The sequence below is a fragment of the Solanum stenotomum genome, chromosome 2, assembly GCF_019186545.1.
Source record: "Solanum stenotomum isolate F172 chromosome 2, ASM1918654v1, whole genome shotgun sequence".
In the NCBI taxonomy this organism is placed as follows: domain Eukaryota; kingdom Viridiplantae; phylum Streptophyta; class Magnoliopsida; order Solanales; family Solanaceae; genus Solanum; species Solanum stenotomum.
Window position 1 is genome coordinate 55,648,227 of NC_064283.1, and position 25,196 is coordinate 55,673,422.

Here is a 25,196-nt window from a genome sequence, read left to right on the forward strand (position 1 = left end):
TACTGATGATTTGAACAAGTGTGTTAGCTTGAATTACTTGGATGTTGGTAATAATGAATTTACTAGGTCATTTCCGATTTAACCCATTTTTATGCAAATAACAGTGGGTTTATAGGAAAATTTTCATGGAATTCTGTGGTGAATATGAGTAATAAGTTAGTATTTGTGTGGGTAATGGGGGTATTGGGTGGGGTTAAACGTGTCATTGGGCAGATATTTAAATTTTGGATTTATTAATTGGTCAAACCGAATTGAGCCGTAGGATTGCGCCACATGTCACTAATTATTCTCCCATTAGTGGGAGGGGCAAATGTGCACTGATTGTTGAATGACAGGGGCTCTGATGGACGAAAAGTATGACGGAGGATATTGACATACCATTTTCGAAAGTTCGAGGTATATTTGTCCATTTTTCCAATTATAAAATAAAATGTATATCAAATTATTTTATTTTATGATTTTAAATGTGTGATCATATGAAAAGTTAGAATTAAAAATTTCTAAAAGAATATTCATTTTCAAACAAATTATAAAGAAAAATAATACAAACAAATAGAACTAGACAGAGCATCAAATCTCAATCATATGAAGAAATAACAATGAATTCCCTTTATAATTTATACTAGTCTATATTAGGAAAATCTATTATTTCATTCTTTTTTTTCTTTAATTGTTATGTACTAATTTTGTATTTAAATTGGGTTGATAAGACTCACCTTCCTTATTTTACTTTGTGTTAAAAAGAATAGCTCAGTGCCCTAAATTTCAGTGAATGCGAGTTGGCAGAAGGGACGCGGCTTTCTAGTCACATGACGATATCATTGTGTCAAGATTTTCTTTCATTCTTCGGATATAATTTGATCCTTTCACGATCAAATTTCAATTTATCGAAAGCCTTTAGTGACGTCCTTATGAGAACATCAAATTTTATTTGGATGTATAAACAATATTTCTTTATCCTTCATCATATAAACTACAATTTTTATTCATATTACAAGAAATTGTAGAAAATAGTATATTATATTTTTACTAATTGTTTGTTATCTCTAATAAATATGATTGAATCTCGTACTCTAGACAGATAAACCTATTAGCTTATAAAGAAATAACTTCATGAAAAAATCAAGAAGAGTGAGAATATTGAGAAGTAAATCTACGAAGAAGTAGTTAATTTTCTAGTTCTGAAATAAACAATCTTGATTTTAATCGTCAATTTTAAAAACACAGTTGTATATATATATTTATGGAATTACCTATATGATAATTGATGATAAGTAATTTTAAGCTTTATTAGTTGCCTATGAAACTGCAAACTCAATAGAGATATTTAGGTAAATTTTGAAAGTACCAATGAAAATCCTGATTGTTATTCTCTCTGAGACGAAAGACGATAGGTCTCTTCCTCGCAAATCTCAAACCCTACTTTTGGTTTTTAAAAGAGGTTCATCATTTCTATCTTCTAAAGATTACATCTGTGAGATTTTCTAGTAGCAAATCTCTATTTTGCAATTCTTTTAGTTGATTTATTACAATATTAAATAATTTATTCTACTTTATTTGTATAATATTTCGTATTTACTTTTAATTACAAAAACAGATCTAAATCATCAATATTGTAGTAATTATTATCTTAGAAGACATTCAAACTTAAAATAATAGATATTTTTTCAAATTTAATCATTTGATAATCTAACTTGTTCGATCGAAAAATGTCAATCAATATATCTCAAAAAATTAAAGATAATCTTACAAATTCATTATTAAAACATGAATTTATTCAAATTTAAGTGAATCAGACAAATTATAAAATTTCCATTAATAGTAATTATTTACATTCTACTTTGTATTTTTTATTTATTTTTGTATATTAAGGGGCTAGAATCAGCCGCCGGAGTATTTTGGGCGTTCATTCTGCTATTTGCTTACTACGGTGCTTCTCAGTTCTCACAATTAACATTTTACATCGCCTTCATCAGATCTGATTCTATGTATGTATCTCTCTGTTCTACTCGCTGCTTTTCGGTTGTGTTGTGTTTCTTCGTTTAATCGAATTTACTTCTTTTCTGTGCTTTCGATGTATATATATGTCATACGTGTTCGTTTTTGAACTGAATTTGGGGCTTTTTGGTTCTTTCGACTTTTTGGGATTTGTAATTATGAAGACCTTTTTTTAGGGTTGAACTGGTCTTACTATAATGCAAAGTGATAATTTTGTATTTTGGTGTTGCCCCTTTTGTTTGATTAATGGAATTTCGTGTTACTTGTAATGGATACTGGAAAGATTTGGAGTTAATGTTTCAATTGGGTTTGCTTGATTGCTCTAACATTAGCTAAAAGGAACCCTCAAGTAACATATGAATAGTTGTTTGCTCTGCACTTGTCCTAGAAAGACTAAAAATTACTTTTTTTTTGTTGATATTCATTGAGTTCCTTCAACTTTGGCTTACAAACACTAATCTATTGTTTTATGTTTTGTTAGAAGGAAGTGCAGCTCCTTTGTTGTGCAAGGAAATGCTTCGTGCCTTTGATACACGTCGTTTACTCTAAGATCCATATTGCAGAGAAGTGCACGTGTTTACTTCATTGGGCGTCTAAAGTATCTAGTGATGTGGACAAATGTGTTCAAGATCGTATGTTTCTTGCCTTCATATCGTTCTAACACCTGCCTTTGTTGTGATATTAGAATTTTTGTGAGGGTTAAGTTGAAAGTTTTTATGGTTGATTTACCATTTTGCTTGCTAAATTCTACAAGTTTGAAAACCCTAGTAATGAAATTGTGTTCATCTTATTAACCCATTTCTATGGAATTCACATAGCTAACTTAACATGCATTTTCTTATTTCCTTTCCTACTAGAGTGTTATTTTTCTTTGGGTAGAATGAACTACTCCTCCCAATATTAAAAAGAAAAAATAAAAAAGAAAAAAGAAAAGAAGAGAGAGAACAAGAAGCCCTCAGTTGCCTCCCTGACCTCTTCTTTCTCTAACACTTCTCTCCGACCTCACAACATGTACAAAATTTCTTCTTCAGTTAGCAATTGCTAGATGATAAAAGAACTTCATATTGCAGTCTCTTTCTCTTTACCATCGCACTCTCGTTTGCTTTCAGCTGATTTATTGAAAAACTTACTGCGTCCATGACTTCCATTTTCACCCTTTGTTTCTGATTTTCTCCTCCAGTAAAATCCTTCCCCTCCTTCCTCCATTCTGAGTTCCAGAACTTGTCCTATTCCATTTTCTAATATCAGTTTAAAGATTTTTAAATTTCTTTGACTGACGGCCCAAAAAGGCAGGAAACTCTCAACTCTCTTTTGTGGGAAATTTGACTATATATACACGTACCATGCACACCTAAGTTTTCATTGAGCTACCTGTTAATGCATCTTTTTTTTATTGCTTCTTTCTTGTATGTTAGATACGTGATTGTGTTATGCTGCCTATTGGTGCCTGGCTCCATCTTTTTTTCTCTGTATCACTATTGGAACTTTATAATGGCTCCTACCATTCATTTGGACTCTATGTAAAAGAATTAAAACTGACTGTAGGGACTGGTTAATAAATAGTAATAATAAGAGCCTTATTGCAAAATGGTTGTCGAGTTTTCTTTTTCTTCTTTCCCGGCAAAACCATAACAGTTAGTGGATATATCAATAAATAAAACAAAAGTCTTAGGTTGTCAAGGTTCAATGTTGTTCAGTAGGAAGAATTGTTGAAGAGAAACTGTAAAACCAAAAGTGTTAGCTGGGGAAAATGGTGCATCAAATCTGTTGCCATATTAGACACTTCTATAGTTGTACACAAGTACATCAGGGGCTTATAGGAGGAGTTCTATAATTTGGTACGATTGGAAGTTGGGGACAGAAGAAATATTAGATTTTGGAACTATGGATGGCTAGAACATGACCCCTCAATAGTTGGTTGATTGATGGAGTTGTCATTGCTCGTATATAAGTTTTAGAAGAAGCTTTGAAGATTCTTTTACCTGTTTCAAAAAAAGAAGAAGCTTTGAAGATTAGGACGTGGAAAGGTCATAGAGTTTATAAGGAACTGGAATATGTTGAAGGCTCAACTTCAGCAATAGATTCAGTGTTCTGGAAGAATGGGAAGAAGGGAAGTTCACAGTGAGCTCTGAATAAGATCTGCTGAACAATCCTTCTGAAGGGAGAACACAAAAGCCCTGGAAATCCTATGGAATAGCAAGGCTCCCCAAAAAGTAGCTTGTTCTGCACGGATCACAATACATGAGGCACGTCTAGACCGTGACAACCTACAAAAAGAACGGATAAATATGTAGCAGATGCTTTTTGTGGGTCAAAGCATGTGAAACCTATCAAACTTCTCTAATACACATTGGAAAAAGCTACTGGTATATCTGGTTCTTGCTCTTGAATATATTTGGGGTACAGTGTATTATGCCAAAATCAATGAATACTTTTGAAAACTGGCAGGTCAGAAGATTAACAAGGCAATGAAAACCTTTTGGAGTATGTTTCGGCATTCTATAGTATGAAGTGTGTAGAATGGTCATAATCTTAGATTTTTAAGGGCCAACTTGAGGCTGTACACAACTTAATGTATGTGTTCATATTTTTTGCTTCTTTGGTATAGGATGAATCCCTTCCTCAGACCCTACATGAACATGAGAAGCTTTGTGCACTGGGCTGCCCCTCTTTTTTTTTGTATATGATGAACAATGTATATGTTTTGGATTCACTTTGGACTTCATGGGCGTCTTTCTTTTTGTTTTTTTGCGGAAGGGTAACAATTGTATTATAGTAAAAAAGCTTAACACCCCCTATGGGGTAGCCCAGATGAGAAAAGGGAAGTGCTTCTAGTTTCTTGGGAGAAGTAGTGTATGCCAAAGAAATTTGGAGGGTTAAACATTAAAAGCTGCAGAAATTAGAATGTAGCTTCCGTTGGCAAACTAGTGTGGAAACTGGCTATGAGAAAGGAACTGCTATGGGTCAAATGGGTGGATGTTTTGTATGTGAAAGGTGGTCAAGATTTCTGAAACCATAAACCACCAGGAGGCTGTAGCTGGTACTCAAGGAAATTAAACTCACTCAAAGGTACAATGACCGGTTGGTATCAATGTGGTACATACTGCTTTAGAGCCCGTTTGGATTGGCTTAGAAAAGTAGCTTTTAAGTCAAAAATAAAAAGTCAAACTTAAATGACTTTCAAGTCGAAAAATAAAATGTAGGGTGAGGCCTACTTTTGGTTTTCAACTTATTTTAAGTTATTTTTAACTTATTTTAAGTTATTTTTAACCTTATCAATCACTTCCTAACTTATTGCAAGTTATTTTAAACTTATTTTAAGATATTTTTATATTTGCCAAGCACTTTTAGAAGTGAAAAACAAGCTGAAAAATAGGTTTGACCAACTTTTAAGCCAATCCAAATACCCTCTAACTCCAAATGCCAAGTATTCTGTTTCTAGTAGCTATAATGCTCTGTTAGGAGGCTTACCAAGGTTGTGGACTGCACAGTTAGTTTGGAGTTCTACTTTAGTACCTAGACACATATTCATACTGTGGATAGCCAATCAAAGGAAGCTACTCACAAAAGAAAGAATGACAAGAATGCATATGAACATAGATGATGATCACTGTTGCCTATGTGAGGAGGCACAGGTTGAATCTCAAACTTACATCTTCTCAGAATGCTGATGGTTCATCAGCTTGAAAGAGAATATTGAGCAATGGTCAGGGATTAGACTGCAAATAGGTGATCTTGAACAATTTTACTATCGATAAAAAGCAGGCACTGGAAACAACGAAGGAGACTGCAGTTGCAGTTTGGGATGCTATGATTTATCACACATCGAGGGGAAGGAGCTGGAAACAATTCCAGGTCAAAGTTGTAGATAAAAAGGCTCAAATATACAGATACAAAAAGAGATTAAAGAAAGGATTGAACATATGACGAACTCATAGATGTCTCTAATTTCTATTTGATTCAGCAGTTTTGTAGTTTGATAATGTTACTGTATTGTCAATAGAAATTTGTAACTAGATGTTTTTCTCTTGGAGGCCTTAGGGAGCTTGGTACCCTTCCTGGAAGGTGGTCTGTTTCTCTAGGGTGCTTATTAGGTGTATTTTTTGTTTGTTCAATGGTAATATTCAAAGTTTATTGCCATTTTTTTGGGAATCAATAGCTACCCAAGGTGCTGGTCTTGATCTTCTTCCTGGTGCTCTCTTAAAGGTGCTCCCAAAAGTTTGACCTCACAGATTGATCTAAAACCCAGTTCATATATAATGCATGCAGTACCAATGGAAATTCCCTATGCTGTTCGGGAAATTGATCAGTCCTCTAGATTTTTTACTTTTGAGGAACTCTCTGCTGCTTTGATGATATATCCTAACAAATATGTGGCTCTTAATGCATTTTTTTCATGCCATTTGTGCTGATTTTTCTGGAATTACTGGGTAGTATTGTAGTATTAAACTATACCTGAAGTTGTGATGCTTATTATGATTGAATATATTTCCTCTAAACTCATATTATTTCGCAGGGTGGCTTACATCAAATATCTTGGTTTCAGTTTCTTCCTCATGAATCTGATGTTAACTCTCTGGTGGACAAGAGGTTTTCTATTTGAGCAGTTTAAAGTCCATCTCCCTTGAAGGAACTACCTATGAATCATATTTAATTCTGTGTGTTCTTCAATCTGTTTAAAGGGTGAAGCTGGATAAGAAAGATGCTGCCACATGGCTCGTGCTCTCATCGCATCTACAATTGCAGAAGGAAGGATTTCTCAGCACATGGACCAATTCTTTTGTTGGACCTTGGGACCCATCTCAGGGTCTTTACAACCCTGGTATAGATGGTCATCAAAGTAGTAAAACTGTAAATCCCTTTTTAGTTGTTTAACTTCTGCTTGCTTTTAGTTTTCAGATGAGAAGATCAAGCTCTGGCTATTTTTCCCTGGGCAACATTCAGCTGTTGTTGAAAAGGCACAGTCAGCTATATCCAAATTAAGAGGTATGTTATCATTAAATGACACCATGAATATTGAAGGTTCTAAAGAGGGCGGGTCAGGTAGACCTAAAATTACATGAAGAAAATTGTCTTAAATAGCCCACAACTTTTAGGAATGAATGCAGGCTTTGCCTAGAATAGATAATACAATTGAAGCAAAGGATCCATGTAGGCACTGCCAACTCCTTTAGTTTAGATTAAGAATTTAATTGTTGTTGTTGCACTTGTGACTTGACTTAGGTCATGTTAGGCCAAGGGTAAAATTTGTTGGAATTGCACCAGGTATCTGCTTTGAGCACCCCCATTTAAAGCCTTCCCAAATTTTTCGAAGTATCTCAACTTTAGACTAAAGAGGAAAATTTTGACAAACTGCTCCTTCTTCTTATGATTATAATGCGTTGTGTTAGAGAGAGTCCCAAGTGTCAAAACATCAAGCCAATGAGCTGTGATAGTCCCACTACACCAAGGCTATCTGCTGTGAGTCCCAAAACTTAGGAATTCAAGATGAACCTTATACAATTCCTACACATATCTTGTAATATACGGAAGTATCAAGTAATCAAATGAATTTTAGGAGATGTCAAACAACTCTAACTCTCCTCTAATTAATGATTTTGTTTGTGGTAAGGGTCTTTTACTTCATCTTTTTTTTTTGGTTGCATAACTCTCCTCTATTTAGTGGTTTGTTTGTGGAAAGGATCTTCTAATTCATCTTTTTGGTGTAACTTCCTCTAATTAGTGGTGTATGACATGTATAAATATGGGACATATATGTAACAAAAAGCAATGTGAAAAATTAACAATTATTCTGCAGCAAATTGTTTCTCCCAATATTAATTTCTTCAGGTTTAAACTTCTTGTCTGAAGTTTTATAAAGCTCACTCACTAACTTCGGATTCGCGAGATTGAAGTTGATTATTTATGCGGTTAAACTTAAAAAAATTATATTACTCCAACTATTGCTTAGATGGGGGTCCTAGATGCGGCTGTGACTTACCCCCAAAATTTAGAGAACCTCCAATTTTAGAGAACTGGGGATTTGTGTCAAGAGACATGTTACTTGCCAATATTTATGGGCCTGAAATAGAGTGGAATACACAAACTACTCATATCACTGGTCCAACTGGTTTGGGATTGAGGCATTGTTGGTGGACTGATTGACCAGGTGTCATTGTTTGTTATTGAGTAGCCCTTGACTCTCAACCCCCTTTTTTGTTTTGTATTGTACTTTGCTTTTATAATCTTCAACTATCTTTCTGTTACAGTTCTGGCATCAGGTCTCTGGGTAGCTCCTGGAGATTCAGAAGAGGTTGCTGCTGCGCTATCTCAGGCCTTAAGGAATTGCATGGAAAGGTAATGATTATTATTTCACGTGCTTAGAGTTTTCCGCGATCTATTGTTGATTTACTTGTATATATGCTACTTGATATGACAGAACGCGATCTATTGTTGATTTACTTGTATATATGCTACTTGATATGACAGAACACTCAGGGGACTTTCATATGTTAGATATGGAGATGTATTTACAAAATACCGTCCATTTTCACAGAATGAAGAGTTGTTCAGGTATGTTTATCAATACTTACATTTTCTGTTGGCCTAAGTGGTTGAAGAACACGTAAATCAAGAAAAATGATTTTACTGTGAGTTCACAGCTTTCTTCGTTACTGTACTATCTTCCTAAACCAATATAGTCGTTCTATTTTATGTACTGTTACAAGTCTGAGAAAAAATTCTTTGCCAGTATTTTCTGGGTGTGGCACTTGTACCGGCTTAACATCTTTTTTCTTTGCCTAGTTCATTAGCTGCCTGGAATTCATTTTTTTAAAATTGGATACTTATCATAGTTTAAGTGTTATTTGTAGCATTGTTGGTCTCCTTAATGTACGCTAGTTGCTGAAGGTATTCTTCTGGCATCCCAAAAGGGAGATTGTATCTTATGTGGTAAATAAGCCAGGAATCCAGTTTTATTATGGTTGGCTCCTACATCTATCTAATTTGTAATCGGTGCGCTTTTTTTAAGGAAGGGGCAACCAGTGGTTGAGTTCGTATTTGCTGCTACCGAAGAGGCTATCTTTGTCCACGTTATTATATCTGCAAAGTAAGTTTGATTAGCCCGTGATTACATTCTAAATTTGAGGGAGGGGCTGCAATCTGTCCTTCTGTTTGACAATCTCTTATTGTCCCCTGTAATAAGTTTTTATTCTTTATGCTTTTCTATAGGCATATACGAGCACTTTCAAGTGGTGACATTGATAAAATATCAGAGAATACATCTAATGTCTCTGGCGAGGGGCTTCCAGGTTGGTTTCTTTGCAGAACTGAGTGCATTTACAAACAATTAAAGGCTTGGATGTGAATTTCGTTCATCACCCAATAGGTTCTTCCAGAACCTGTGCAATTCTTGCTATCAAAAACTGGTAACCTAATGGAATATAAGAGGAGCACCCAAGGGTGTGACCTAGTGGTCAATGAAGTGGTTGAGAACCCTAAGGACTTAGATTCAAAACTCATTGGAGACAAAAAACTAGGTGATTCTTCTCATCTGTCCTAGCCTTGGTGGACAGAGTTACCTAGTACCTGTTGCTGGTGGGAGGTGGCAGGTATCCCATGGAATTAGTCGAGGTGCGCGAAAGCTGGTCCGGACATCACTGTCATAAAAAAAAAGAGGAACTGAAGAAACAAACTGATTCTAAATATAGTTTCTTGTAGAAGTGCTAAACAATAAAGGAAATTGGGCATAAACCCAGTGGCAGAACATGCATATTGTTGTTGCACCCCATTATGTGATCTTACATAAAAATCAGTTTTAATGCCTTCAGTGTTGTGGAGAGTTGCACATTTTTGACTTTTTAATTTGTTATTTTGATTAATTTAATTTGCAAAGTCTGCATTTGTGTATTGAAATAATCCCTTGATTTATCTTGGTTTGTAGTCAATCTTTAGACTCTACAATAATGACCTCCAAATTGTCTTAAGGCTCTACAAAATTCTAAAAATTGATTCATGATGCACGAAAGGAGCAAAGATGTGGGGAGTGAGGTGGAGTGGGGTGGGGTTGTAACTTTCTCTTTTGTGAAGGTTGTGACACATATCATTTAGGATCAAATCTTCAGTACTCCCTCTATTCCATATTAACTGTATTTGTGAGGCAATGCACACCTATTAAGAAAAACATTCAAGGACATAATTTAAACCATATTTTCCACTAATATCCTTTTGTTTATCCCCCAAGTTATTCTTTAAAAGTAGTGCAATATATCTCCTAAAAAATATAAAACTTTATTAAAGGAAAGGGCAAATATGGAAAAAGTTTCAAACATTTATCTTGAACTTTGAATAATTCAATTATTTTGAACAATGAAAAAAGTCCCAAAAATTCAGTCAATATGGAATAGAGGGAGTATTGTTTATACGGGATGCTCTTTTCTGGTGTCGGCACAACTTTTATGGCTTGTGAGTTGTGAAAAGTGCTTGAAACCTATCAAGATAGATATCTTCTGTATGCCGGAATTTACTTAAATGATGCAATATGATTAAGCTATAAATTTTGCTTAAATGATACACAATATTCATGGTATGCTGATATTTTTATTTTATCCCCTTTTCCAGTTATTGTCTCACCTCATGGAATGCGTGGGAGGCTTACTGGATGTTGCCCAGCTGATCTTGTGAAGCAAGTGTATCTCAGGTCAAATTTTCCCCTCTATTTCCTTCCTTTCTGGGTTGTTTTTAATTCCTTTTGTAAACAAAATTCTTTCAAAGTGATAGAGCTCGTCATAATGTGGTGCCTTACTGTGATTCATATTTTACTTGCCATGCAGTTCTGGCAAGTTTAGTGCTTCAAACGGTATTGTTGGGCTACCATGCAATGTATCTCAATCTAGTTATCAGCTTAAGGGACAGAATTGCTATGTTGAAGTTAACCTTGGTTCCACTGCACCGGGAAACAACAATATACAAGAAAGTTTAAATGTACAGAATAATTCATCAAGGCCTACCATAACAGAAGCCTCTGCAATGGGCAATGTTGTTCAGAGTAAAATACCAGATAACTGTGGAAGAGTGCTTATTTACCCGCCCGAGGCTGTTCTTGTCCCAGTGGTGCAAACAGCGTGTGCTAGATCATCTCTGAAAAGGTAAATTTGTTAAATTCTTTTTCTCTCCTTCCCTTTTTTTTTTTGGGATTAAGTATGCATATAGCTGATGTGGGAAGGTTTTGATTTAACTAGTTACTGATTAAAAAACAGAGTACACTTTTATAAAAAAAGATATTAGTAAAACTAGTGTACTTTCAATCCTGTTGAAGGTCTGTCAATGGAGTGCTGGAAGACAAGTCACAAATCTGCGACCTTCCACATCAATGACAGAAAAATACTATATGTAATTTGACCTTTTCACCAAAGTAATGGCCAGATAACCACTCCATCCCCTACAATAGGTTCCGTCTCTTTATATTTGTTTTGAGACTAGTTTGAGTGGCTGATGGATTATGGTTACTAAGAGCCTCTTTGACATTGTTGCGAAAAACTATTTATTTCTAGAAACGCTTTTTTAAAATAGCTTTTCAGAGAAGTGCTTTTCAAAAAAAAAAACAATTTGTGTTTGGCAAATTCATTTGAAAAGTACTTTTGATAAGCAAATAGTGTTTGACTAATTTTTTTTTTAAAAAAGTGCTTTTGAGAGTCAAATTACGTAAAAGGACAAGTATCAATGTGCTTTTGATATTTTATAGGGAGAAACTATTTTAAATATCTAATACAAAAACTTTAATTAAATTTTTATTTTAATTGTTACTTTCATTATTTTTTAAAATTTTGCAAAACTATTGTTGGAAAATATTGAAAAGAAGAATCTTTTTGTTATTTGTTGTTACCTATTATTTTGGATTCAATCTTTAGCTATTTATCCTTTTTTTTGGTTATAATCCTTTAATTGAATTTTTTTTTCAAATTAAAATAAAATAATACCTAAATTAAGAAAAGAAAAATTTGTTATTTGTTACTTTTTTGGGAGGGCTGAAATCTTTAATTGTTACTTTTTATCTTTTTTTTAATCCTGCAAAAATATTGTTGTTACCTTTATTTCTAATTCTGTAAAATAATCCATAAAATAATATACAATATATAAACTATAAATACAAATAATTATATATGTTACATAAAATAAAAAATAAATTTTTTGAATGAAACTTAACCAAACTTATGAGACATGTTAATTAATTAATAAGAGATGTATTGGTAAATATGACTATATGTAAGGGATATTTTAGTCTTCAAAAAAATATTTTTCTGCTTGTACTTCTGCTTTTTTTAAGAAGCATAAATTTTTAGCTTCTTCCAAACAGCAGGAAGTTGCTTCTGCTTCCCTTTTTTAAAAGCAGTTTTCAGGATTTGCCAAACACTTGATTTTTCAAAAAAAGTGTTTTTTTCTCAAAAAAAAAAGCACTTTTGTCCTCCCAATAGCAAATGCCAGACACTAAGTTATTTCAGGAAGTCTTTATATGAGGTTTATACTATGTTAGGATATGATGAAGCCCAAGTTTCTATACAGGAATCTCTTCTGTTGATCCAACCAGTAAATACTGGGATTGGGATTATACACATGTGACTATTTACTCAAAAAAGGGCATTAGTGCTGTTTGTGTTGACTAGGGTGTGTTTTTAGTTCAAACTTGCTTGAGAATTAATATTTCATTTTTTTTCCTAAAGAGTTCTGAAAAAATTACACATTTTTATGTTTTATTCACAGATTCTGGCTACAGAACTGGATTGGGCCCTCATTGTCCTTTACATCCTCCTTTATGCATTGGTACTCTCAGCTTATTCTTGTTGGCAGTTCATTCCGTATCTTTTTTGGTTAAACTTACATCTCATACATCTAATGCACAATATTGCAGTTTTGATTTTCATTGCGATGCGAAAGTCAATTCGGTGGATGGTTCTTGGCTTGATGCAAATGTCATACGCTCTAATCGGCGTTATAACAGTAGCAGTAACAGCAATAGTAGTAGTGTTAGCAGCATAAGTACCTCTTCTAGTGATAGTGATTACAAGACTTCAGGAACTGGGGATCTTGAAGCAGACGCTGATTCTTTGATGTGTAGACAGTCTGGATTATCTTCTTTGGATCGATCTCAAAATGACAATCTTAAGACGGTGTGCTTCTTGTATAAATTGAGTTCTCTCTATAATTTGTATCTGTATGAACTGAATGCACTATCTTATATTTGAATGTGTAGTCCTTGATTTGATCTTAAATTCTTTAACTTGCTATGACTAGTTATCTGAAGACTATTGTTATAATGACTTGCTATCTCCTCATTTTGAATTTTTTTTCAAAGAGGTACATGTATATAAATATGTAAGTGTCTTGTCTATCATTTTTTGAGTAAGGTAACCATTTGTATAAAGTCTTGTCTATCATTTAAGAATCCATCATATAGGGCTTTTCTTTCTCAAAGGACAGCGTGTAAAGCAGGACCTAGATCTTAGCTAATTGTAGCAAGTAAATTAAGAACTTTTGTTAGCTTTCTTCTATTTTTCACGTTTATTTATTTAGTATGATGATGATATGAAATGAGCTTAAGCGAAGAAGTGGGAATTCTTATAACCGACCCCAACTTGTTTGGGACTGATGCATAGTTGTTGATGTGGTTAGCTTCCTTTTGATTTCCCATGTTGTTGAAACTGGACTTGACCAGCAGGTGCCCGGACCCAATAACTTTGGCTCGGACCCTATATATGTGTTAAAAAACCATAAAATAAGGCCCCCAAGGCCTAGCTTGAGTGGCAAAAGGTGGAGGATTTGTGGCTTAGGTCGCAGGTTCAAGCCCCACACCATGCAAAGCAAAGCCCGATATTTAAGTGGAGAAGGGTAGAGGGGCGGGTCCATTATCCACCGAGTTTAGAAGGCTGTGATTGGTCCAAAGGGCGGGTCACAGATGGATTTCTCGGTTAAAAAAAAAAAACCATAAAAGAAGTACAAATAATAGATTTTGAATCCAGTAAATCAAATGGGCCGAGGTAGAACCCAAAACACAAACCCATAGTGTTCATATCCTGGGTCTGCCTCTTATAATTTTTTTTTGCATGAATTTTGAAAGGACAAGGAAAGCTTAAAATAGGAAACCAAATTTCCTACTTGCAGGTTAAAGCAAAGTTTTCTGCAAAAAAGTTTTGCACTGCTTTTGGCACTAGTTTCCTGCTTACTAATCACACAAAACACTGCAAAGAAGTCTACATTCCACACTTCCCTTTTGATTGTTGGCAACCAAATGTAGCCTTAGTGCTTCTCTTCTTGCTTGTTACTAAAAACATGCACAATTCCAGTTATTTATAATGATAGCATGTGCTAAGTGTTCTTTTGATCTTCTACACTCGATTCTTATGGTGTGTTCTTTCGTTTAAAAGAATTGGCAACTATAACATTTCAAGTTTCTTTGCAGGGCTTAAAGAGGTCGCGAGCTGGGATTTCTGAGTCATTTAGTCAGGGAGGAGCAGTGATTAATCAATCAACAAGTGATTACGCCTCAATGGATGTTAATAATTCTGCAATTACTGAAGGAAATGATCAGATTGGGCTTCAGTGGGGTTGGGATGATGGTGATAGAGATGCAGGGATGGATATTCAGGCACTTCTCTCAGAGTTTGGAGATTTTGGTGACTTCTTTGAGAATGATGCTTTGCCATTTGGAGAGGTACTTATATTGTCCACGAATGATAATTGTGATCACATCATCTCCATCATATATGTTATGAATCCTTTCAAGACCCTGATAATTCCTCAACTTTAAAACGTACAAGTTAAATCTCAAAATCTGAGAATTGTCAGAATTTAATTTAATGAAATTGATGGGCTTACACTTGTGGGATTACACTGGGTATGTTTTTGTTGAAATTGCTGAGCTTGTTTTTGTGAATCTGCCAACCTTTTTGTATCAGATGGAAGGCTATGCTAATCTATGAAACTCTGGAAACCTAAGCACTTATCTCAGGTGTAGGAATGATCCAGTAATTTCATTGCAAAAACTCAACTAGTTGATTCCTTAGTGGATATTTATATACAAGACTGTGATGGCTAATAAATGCCTGCATATTGCGAGATGAATACGAGTTACCTTGTTGTAGTAGATATTCTTCTTCTGTTGCTTTTCTCGTCAGGAAACGAACTGATTTCTCCTTTTATTCTTGAAGCCTCCAGGAACTGCAGAGGCTCAGGCTCAGGCTCTTATGTTTCCTGCAGCAGATAGTGTGGATGTTAGTAGCAGCCCATGTCCTTCGATGATGGATGTGCAAGATCAGATTCTTTTGCCAGTAGGTTTTTCATCCTTTGATAGCTTTAATCAACCACCACCTCCAGCAATTCTGGATGATTCACTGAGCAAACATCAGGAAGTTATAAAAAGTGCTGCAGTTGCTAATCAAGTAAACAGTGCTTCAGCATCTATTGCTGGTGAATTCAATCACTTAATTAAAGCTGAAGCTCTCATGTCATTCGCTCCAGAGTATGGAGCAGTTGAAACCCCTACAGGGGAGAGCTCCCATTCGATTTTCAGGAATCCCTATGTTCCGAAGTCTCGGGAAGTGGAGACTGCGAATTCAAGCTCAAATAGCTATGTCTACTCAGCAACCCCACCTTTGTCGCCTTGCTTTGATGCATGTGAGGAGAAGTCCGGTGTGACTGTAAACCTCAAAACAGGTACCGGAAGGCATGATACAAGCTCCATTGTTCAATCAAAGAAATATTACACTCATATTGAAAGTGGAAAAGAGAAAAACGACGATAAGGTATCTGGTTATGTACGTAGTTGTGCTACACGTGAGACTCAAGTAGCACAGTCTCCGTTTTCTGGTTTCAATTCGACAAATTCTGTTAAATATATCCACAATAAAACCGATAAAGCCAGTGAAGGGCTACTAAAAGCAGGCAGCTCTAGTCAATCAATAAAAACTGTGCTAGCAACAGAAGTTGAATGCCTTATGTGCCAGGCATTTATGTGTAAGATACGGCATACACTATTATCTTCAAGTGGCTGCCTTCCTGTAGGCATGAGCAGGATGTCAGGGAGTAACAATAGAAACCAGTCACAAGGTGAAGCAGTGGTCACTGTGGACAATATGTCAAGCAAATCTGAGATGAAGAAAGAAATAATACCAGTTAGGATAGCTGGCGATATTGATGGAGGATTACTGGATGGGACCCTTAATGCGCCAGTTGGTGTGTGGCGCACTGTTGGAGTTTCTAAGGGAATGAAGCAACCAACAGCTGGTTTAGAATCATGCCACTCTGTTCAGCATAATTCTTTCATTGAGGATAGTATGCTAGCTTATGGGCTAAGGCAACCCCTTCAGGAACTCCTAGATGGGATGGCTTTACTTGTGCAGCAAGCTACATCTTTTGTTGATGTTGCACTAGATGCTGATAGCAATGATGGTTCTTATGGTTGGCTCGCACTGCAGGAGCAGTGGAGGCGTGGCTTTTCATGTCGACCATCCATGGTTCATGCAGGTTGTGGGGGAGTATTGGCTTCCTGTCATTCACTGGATATTGCTGGTGTGGAGCTTATTGATCCACTTTCAGCCGATGTAAGTGTTTTTTTGAAGTAGAAACATTTTCTTAGCCTGCTTTATCTACTTCCCTAGGCTACAATGGCTTATTTGTACTTGTGGTGTGTGAAGTCTCGTGAGAATGCAACAATACCACGGATGACCTGTTACTCATCATTGTGATACTGTGGATAGATTGGGGTGTGCTCTCTGATAATCTTGAGGAAAAGAACAGTTAAATGAGATTGTCATAAATCTCCTTGAGTGTAGCTGCATAGAGATGAATGAATTGCAGTCTGTCTATCCGTGTATTGTCATCTCAGTACTTTCCTCTAGATGAGGGTGATTACTTTTTATCAATGACATATAGTGTAGAAATTTGTTATTTTCTTTAATAGTTTCATCTCCCCAACGTATAGTTTTCCTTTTTATTAAATTTAAGTGTCACATTTGTTAGCATCTGAGTCAAAGGACAGTTCTTCCTCATTTGTGATTTTGTTTCTTCTTCTTCATATTGATTAGCATGTGACTGCTCTTATTGTAGCTTCCATGGGTAAACACCCGTAACAAATTGTAGTTTGAATGGTCAGAAGATGTATTTTACATGTTGCTAAGTTTTGCACATTACATATCTTTGGGTTTTTCTCTCCTTTCACAATCATACTTAATATGGAAACCTCTTCGTACAGGTTCAGGCATCATTCACCCTCACTCTGCTGCAGAATGATGTTAAAGCAGCTCTGAAATCTGCTTTCAGTACTATGGAAGGTCCTTTATCTGTTGTTGATTGGTGCAAAGGTCGCAGTCAATCAAATGATGGGGGAATATCTGGTGACGGTTTTTCTGCAGAGTCCACTGCAAGTGCAAGTGAATGTCGAGATTCTTCGAGTACCATATCATTGTCTGTGGGAGAACCTATAAGTCCATCTCAGTCCTCTGCTGGTGGATCATCTAGTTTGAGAGGTATGGATTATCATGGTCATAATGTCACTGTCCCACAATGTTTTTTGATAAAATCTTTTTTTGTTCTCAGATGGAATTAGGGTGGATGAGGCAAGTGAGCGAAGATTAAGCCAAGACACTTGTCTATCAGATTCGGAGCAGCTACCAGGCTCAAGGCTTAGGCCAACATTGGCTGCAGTTCCATATCCTGCTATACTTGTTGGGTATGTTATTTTTTACTGAAGTTGGTTTATCCTTATCCATTCCTCCTTCTGGATTAGTGCACATTACAGGTTGTGTTTACTCCATATTTCAAGGTAGTAAATTTCTTTATTTTTTATATACTGGTCTTATTTACCCCTGCTTTGCTATTAGGAATCTCTATAAGAAAGGCATGGCCTTTTTTGTTGTGAGATAACTTTTTATGCTGTGATATTTGAATTTGACTTTCATAGAATGAGTGCTTATTTAACCGCATACCTTGTTGTGCTGCAACTTTTTGGAGGGACTTCAATACCGAAATCCAGATGTCCTCTCTGGGATTACTTCTCCAAGAATGAATATTTTCCTTTTTGCATCAGAGTTTCTTATCTGCTTTATGATTTTAGTTCATAATCACTCTTTCTTATTTGCCTTTTCATATCAAGTAGTGTTAGAACGACAGATAGAACCTCCTAGTGTTTGTCTCAAGAATTTGCAATGACCAACTTGAGTATTACAAAATGCAGGGCCTTACTGTCTTGCCCTGAAATGTTTCCACTATATTCTCTTTTTTGATTGACATATTAGGTTGATATGAAGTCAGCTTCACAACGAGCAGGTTCAACTCGTGCACTGCATAAAATGAATATTTTTATGGAAACTCCTCTCCCTACTTTCTTGTATTTTTTTTTTCATTTTGTATTCACAATACAGTTTGGGACTGAGGCATAGTTGTAATTGTTATATTTCGTATTCGCAATGGTGTGTGTGATTGCAATATAGCTCTACAATTGTCACCACTTACTAGTTCTAGAACTTTCTAATGGATTACTTTTAAGGCTTCAACTTTGATTACTCAATTAAATAAAAGCATGATGGAGCTGCATTTGGTTCCTCCTATTCACTTTTTAATGTAAAGGGCTCACTGATTAATACAAAAACAAGTGTAGAGGACTTTCCAGACATTGTATTTGTGATACTAAATTTATTTGAACTACTTTTTCTATTTCTGGCCTTAATTTGCTACTTGAAGGGAGAAATAATGTCTTTTGACATTGCAGATATCAAGACGATTGGCTTAAGACATCACCTAGTTCTCTTCAGTTCTGGGAAAAGGCACCTTTTGAGCCTTATGCGATGCCCAAGCATGTAAAGTTTTTAATATCTTCAGGCTGTTCTCTTGCTTATCTCCTCAACTATTATTTTTCTTTAACTATTTTCCCCAACATTTTCAGATGACGTATCACGTTGTCTGCCCAGACATCAATGCTCTAACAACAGCTGCAACTGATTTTTTCCAACAGCTTGGAACTGGTTAGTATTCTTAAGGGTCATCCTAATCGAAAGATAGTATAATGGTTACGTTTATGTTGCTGAAAATAATATAATGGATGCTTTGTGTTTTAAGAAGATAAAAATTCAGGTATCCTAAAAGTGTAAATCTGCACTAATTTCACAAATTGGCCAGTTCTTATTTAATGTTACTGCATTTGGTAACTCAATCTGCACGTCTCTTTCATTTTGAAGATGTGGACGAGTTACTAATTTGAAATAATGTTCTTTTAATTGCACGAAACGATGAAATCAGAGATAGAAATATGATATTGAATTAATTAGAAAAAAAAGATTAAATTATTGCTTCTTATATAAATTCAGCTTCGTAACTGTCCTTGACATAAATAATATGTTTGGGCCATGAAATTTTGTTACCTGATATTTTTTGAATGATTTATCCGCAGTCCAATAAACTGTCAGTTCCAATTTCTTTTTTTGATGTACTATGTTTTTCTCTTTTAGTTTATGAGACATGCAAACTGGGAACTCATTCGCCTCAATGTGTGGGAAATGAAATGGAGATAGATTCCGGCAAGAATGCATCTTCTGGTTTTGTTCTGATTGATTGCCCCCAGTCAATGAAGATAGACAGCAGTAGTGCATCTATGCTGGGATCAATCAGTGATTACTTTCTGTCCCTTTCCAATGGATGGGATTTAGAAAGCTATTTGAAGTCTCTCTCAAAAGTTCTCAGAAATTTAAAGCTTAGTTCATGCATGACCATGAATCCAAAAGAAGGAAGTACTGGTCCATGTACGGTAAGTTGTGATCCTCTTTGTTTGTCTTTTTTATTCCTTTTCTACTTTCTCCTCTCTATCTCTCTTTTGTTCTCTTTCTTTTCCCTCTTTTTTCTCTATAGCACTAAAACTGGAAGATGCATCTTTAAAGTGAACTTCGTTGAGTCCATCATTGATTGGTGGAGATAATTGATTTTAGATGTTAGGGCAGTCTACCACTTTCTCTTGGTAAGGGGACATTTTTGTACACTTGACCTTCTTTGGCAAAGCAAAATGGGAATAAAGATTAAGCCAAAAGAGTGATTCCGTGTTAATTTTTTGGCACATGTACTTCATAAGTAATTTTACTTCTGGATAAGAGAATGCAAAAGGAGAAACTAGAAAGTACAGTCAAAGTAGAACCTTTCCCACTGCCTTTGGTGCCTCCACTACATAGCCTTTGGTGCCTCCACTACATAGCCATTTGTTTTTCTGTGATTGGGCTTAACAATAATGTTTATGATGTCAAACCTTGGGATTGGGAAGTGCTAAGTTGATAGTGAAAGAATGACTTGCACGATGACCTGGTGTCTTGGTGTGCTATGATATAGTTACCCCAATGTGTATTTTCTTTTGTACTGGTCGAGTAGGTCACTGTTACCTGAGGCTAGTGAAACACTCTGGATGAGCAAATAGAATAAGGGATATTCCTATATGTTTTGTCTAGATAGGGATTAATATCTTATAGAAAGATACATCTGTTATTCTCAAAAAAAAGAAAGATACATCTGTTAAAGGCATTAGTCAACTTAAAAATGATAAAAATCTAAAGTAGAGCAGAAGCAGAAGTGATTGGATTCACTAGACACGCCAATAGCTCAGAAGTTCTCTATATATAAGAATTTATTCTGAGTTCTAACCAGTTCAAGTTTGAGAAGCTTAAGTAATACACACTTTTTTTTTTTTTTTGGGAAAAGAGAATGAGGTAACTCTGGCTAATGCTAAATGGTTCTTGTACTTCTGATTGCGTTTCTGAAGCAATAATTACTGATAGTTCTCTTTTTTCTTAGTTTAGGGNTTTTTTTTTGGGAAAAGAGAATGAGGCAACTCTGGCTAATGCTAAATGGCTCTTGTACTTCTGATTGCGTTTCTGAAGCAATAATTACTGATAGTTCTCTTTTTTCTTAGTTTAGGGTATCTACTTATTTCATTATTTTTATTCTAATATACTGATATGAAATATCTTTACTATAACCCTATCAACTTTTATGCGGTATCAGTACTATATAATGGCCTTGAATGAGAACTTGACATGCTGTTCTGTTGGGACTTGGGTCCAAATGGGGCGGAAAGAGATAATTGGAATTCATATAGCCGACCTAACTAGTTCGGGATTGAGGGTAGTTGTTTTAAGGTTATTTTCTGTGCTCCAATTTTTGCATATTTCCATAGTTGCTAATCCTTACAATATCATATTCTCGAAGAAAAAAATCTTAGAAAAAGAACATATAATATCTGATCTAAGCAGAGTATTATATGTTAAGGTAGTTTAGAGAAGCTTATATCTTATTGTATATTTGAATGTCAAATCAGGTGGTATATGTGGTTTGCCCTTTCCCTGAGCCTCTTGCGGTTCTACAGACGGTGATTGAATCTTCTATTGCTGTTGGATCAGTGGTTCTTTCTTCAGATAAAGAGAGGCGATCTACGCTGCACAATCAAGTCGGGAAGGCCTTAAGTTACTCAGCAGCTGTGGATGAGGCCTTCTCAAATGTTTTAACACTTTCTGGGTTTTGTATCCCTAAGCTGGTATTGCAGATTGTCACTGTTGATGCAATTTTTAGGGTTACAAGCCCTGCTCTGAGTGAGCTTGTCATACTGAAGGAAATTGCTTTCACAGTTTATAACAAAGCCCGCAGAATATCTCGAGGGACCCCCAGTGACATGGTTCAGTCGTCATCCATGCCCGGCAGATCTCATCCAGTCTTAATGCAAATGAATTCCCAAGTTCCAGGGATGTGGAAGGACTGTGTTGGTCCTCGAGGCATAGGAACTTCCCTTCAGAGAGAGGCTGACCTTGATGCAAGCCTAAGGCCTGGTAGTTGGGACAACTGGCAAGCATCAAGAGGGGGAGGTCTCGGATGTGAGCCAAACAGAATCGGGGATTTTTCTTTTCAAGATGAAATTCGTTATTTGTTTGAGCCCCTTTACATTCTTGCTGAACCAGGTTCATTGGATCGTGGACTTTCATTTCCGATGTCGGGTAATCTAATGACTGAATCTTCAAAGCTTTTGTTGGATGATGGTACAAGTGGAAGTTTTATGCAGAGTTCAGCTTCTTCAGGTGGTGGAGACACTGGACTGAACACTCAGTCTGAAACATCTGTACCAGATGGTTTTGGATCTGCACATCAAAAATCACTTCCAAGCCTGCATTGTTGTTATGGTTGGACTGAGGATTGGCGCTGGATGGTGTGTATATGGACAGATTCCAGGGGAGAATTGCTTGATAATCATATATATCCATTTGGGGGAATAAGTAGTAGGCAGGATACAAAAGGTCTGCAATCTTTGTTTGTGCAAATTTTGCAACAAGGATGTCAGATACTTCAGTCATGTCCACCTGAGGCTGCCATTGCCAAGCCTAGGGATTTTGTCATTGCTCGTATTGGATGCTTCCTTGAGCTTGAGTGCCAGGGTAAACATTTGTCATCAATATCTTGTGCTTACTGTCTACTTTTGTTACATCATGATACTCATTGGTTTTGAATTTTGATGAAACTGACTTGCTGTCTCCCCCTTTAATTGCAACAAAGTTTCAGCTGATCTATTTGTTTTCTTTTTTGGTTTGGCTTTGGAACACAAACAATTTAATTCTAATAAATCTGTGTGGGATAAGATTATATGTCACTTTGATGAATGTCTTGATAAAGTGTAGCCTTTGTTGGTTTTGTTTTGAGTGACTAAAATGAAGTTTCTGCTTGATTTATCATTTCTGTAATGTTGCTGAAGTTGCTTATCTTATTAATGCAATTTTCTGGACGCAGAATGGCAGAAAGCCTTGTATTCAATTGGGGGATCTGAGGTAAAGAAATGGTCCCTGCAGCTAAGGCGATCTGTGCCTGATGGAATGACTGCAAGTAGTAATGGGACATCCTTGCAGCAACAGGAAATAGGTCTGATTCAAGAAAGAGCACTTCCTTCCTCCCCTAGTCCATTGTACAGTTCTCACTCAAAGGCTTCCTCTTTCATGAAAGGTGGCTTAGGTCAACCATCCACGAGGAAGCAGTTAATTGGTGGACAGGGTGTAGTGGACAACTCCAGGGGCTTACTTCAATTGGTGCAAAGCATTAGTTTTGTCTCTCTTTCTATTGACCATTCCTTACAGCTTATGATTCAAGCGGACTCAACAAGTCATGGTACAATTCCTCTTTTCCTTTTCCTTTGTTTGTTTTTTCAGATTCCCTTTTCTCTGATTGAGTTGACTCTCCTTTGGCATTCTTTTGGATTATCTTATCTAACCACATGGGCTGTAGAGGAGATACTATTTCTAAATACTTGACCTATAAGAGATTAAATGCATTAGGCTACTTGTAAGCATAAATTCTTTAAGATACACTCCTGGGAGGGGGGGGGGGATTGTTTCTCTAGTTGGAAGTGTTGAAACTTGAAACTATATTATGAGGAAGTGAAGGGAGGAAAAACATAGGTTAAGGAATTGTGGTTGGGATATGGGTTACCAAGGGAGTAAAGTGGGATAGGGTAACCATTGCACTTCTGTGTCAGGTTCTTCTTTTGGGTGGTGGTGGTGTTGGGGCTTTCCATATGAGAATCCATTAAAAAATATTTTCTTTTGATTTGTCATCAGTAGACATTTTTATACCTCTGTTTCATACTTATGCATGGTGTAAATTTTGCAGGGACAAGTCAAAGTAGTGGCATTATGAGTCAGCCAGGTTATCTTGAAGGTTATACTCCCGTTAAGTCCCTTGGTTCTACGTCCACCTCCTACATTCTAATTCCGTCACCCAGTATGAGATTCCTACCTCCTGTCAGTCTTCAGCTTCCCACTTGCCTGACTGCTGAATCACCACCACTCGCCCATCTTCTCCACAGCAAGGGATGTGCCATTCCCCTTTCAACAGGTTTTGTGGTTTCAAAAGCAGTACCTACAATGAGGAGAGATGTAAGGAGTATCTCAAAAGAAGAATGGCCCTCAGTTCTTTCTGTCAGCCTTGTTGATTACTATGGTGGCAGCAACATCATCCAAGAAAAGTTTTTGAAGGGGGTTGGTAAGGTTGGGGGAAGGGGTACAGGCTCGGAAACAAGAGACGTTGAAATAGCGACTCACTTGATTCTTGAGAACATAGCTGCAGAGCTCCATGCTTTATCATGGTTGACTGTAAGTCCGGCATACTTGGAGAGAAGATCTGCTTTGCCTTTTCATTGTGACATGGTATTAAGGCTTCGAAGACTGCTTCACTTTGCCGATAAGGAAGTTTCTCGGCAACCTGTGAAAAGCCAAGTTTAGGATATGTGTAAATTGCAGCATACACAACTTGTTCAAGCCGTCCATCTTGTGAGCATGGGTCTTTGTTTCATTATAGAAACGACTGTAAGCACAAAATGCATATACTAGTTCGCTGGAGGACATCCTTTCTGAGAAGTGTTACCTTGGGATGAATCAGTAGTTGTAGGATAGTAGATTGTTATTTTGTACATAATGTCATGTAAACTATTACAGGGATCCAAAGAGAGTTGAGTACACAATTCTTTTGTCCTTTTAAAAATACTACCAAGTGATTGAATACTCATTATCTTTACAACATTCCAAGGCACTTGATGACGGGATGGTTTTACTAGACAGCAGATTTGTGACTCTAGTTTATTTTTTTTTTCTTGCTGAATAGCAGTGCTTAGTGCATGGGAAATGGTATCTCAAGCTAGGTTAATTTGGAGAAATGATGTGTCACCTGTATTTTGAATCCTTGAAAGTGGCAAAGTTTTGCCCTTGTATTTTTCATTTAATTTTCTTTGAGGGGATTTCTCTGTTCTCTAGTCTTGTTTTTCATTTTACTTTTGCTAAATATAAGCAAAGATGGAAGGCATGAACACTACCAATCTCAAACTAATACTAATGGTACTATTTATCATTAATGACAAGCTTTAACAGTCATACAATTGCTATATCATGTTTAAGACCACAAGTTTCAGAAGTTGGTATAAGAATACAAGTGTTTGTGGTATGTTTAAGAACACAAATTTTAAAAGTTTTTCATTCTTTATTAGTAAATGTGATTATGACTGGAGTAAAAGATGCCGAATTTTACTAGTGGATTAAAATGTGTTTTGTTTATCTAAAAAGATCATTTGGTCATTTCAAAACTCAAATGGGCAACAAAAATGACAATTAACGTAGCATATTGTAAATTTGATTTTATGTGTGAGAAAAAAAATATAAAGTGACACT

At 36.1% G+C, this 25,196-nt stretch overlaps 1 protein-coding gene across 6 annotated transcripts; it reads left to right on the forward strand.

The window, feature by feature from the left end:
• The first annotated feature begins 1,866 nt into the window (after nucleotides 1-1,866).
• On the forward strand, nucleotides 1,867-24,754 carry LOC125856679 (mediator of RNA polymerase II transcription subunit 13). 6 transcript variants are annotated; one of them, XM_049536279.1, is made up of 24 exons: nucleotides 1,878-1,988; nucleotides 2,483-2,630; nucleotides 6,515-6,588; nucleotides 6,681-6,820; nucleotides 6,898-6,984; nucleotides 8,247-8,334; nucleotides 8,467-8,550; nucleotides 9,008-9,085; nucleotides 9,208-9,287; nucleotides 10,597-10,675; nucleotides 10,809-11,123; nucleotides 12,736-12,795; nucleotides 12,884-13,142; nucleotides 14,432-14,683; nucleotides 15,180-16,571; nucleotides 17,222-17,495; nucleotides 17,566-17,698; nucleotides 18,737-18,824; nucleotides 18,911-18,989; nucleotides 19,473-19,768; nucleotides 21,320-22,424; nucleotides 22,774-22,902; nucleotides 22,984-23,145; nucleotides 23,647-24,754. In XM_049536279.1, exons 2-24 carry the CDS (start codon nucleotides 2,607-2,609, stop codon nucleotides 24,255-24,257), a joined length of 5,889 nt encoding a protein of 1,962 aa, XP_049392236.1. In that variant the 5' UTR covers nucleotides 1,878-1,988; nucleotides 2,483-2,606; the 3' UTR covers nucleotides 24,258-24,754. The 6 variants fall into 6 exon arrangements, with proteins under 6 accessions (XP_049392233.1, XP_049392236.1, XP_049392237.1 ...); XM_049536276.1 differs by having other exon boundaries at nucleotides 1,867-1,988; nucleotides 2,480-2,630; nucleotides 22,774-23,145; XM_049536280.1 differs by having other exon boundaries at nucleotides 6,891-6,984; nucleotides 22,774-23,145.
• Nucleotides 24,755-25,196: the final 442 nt, after the last annotated feature.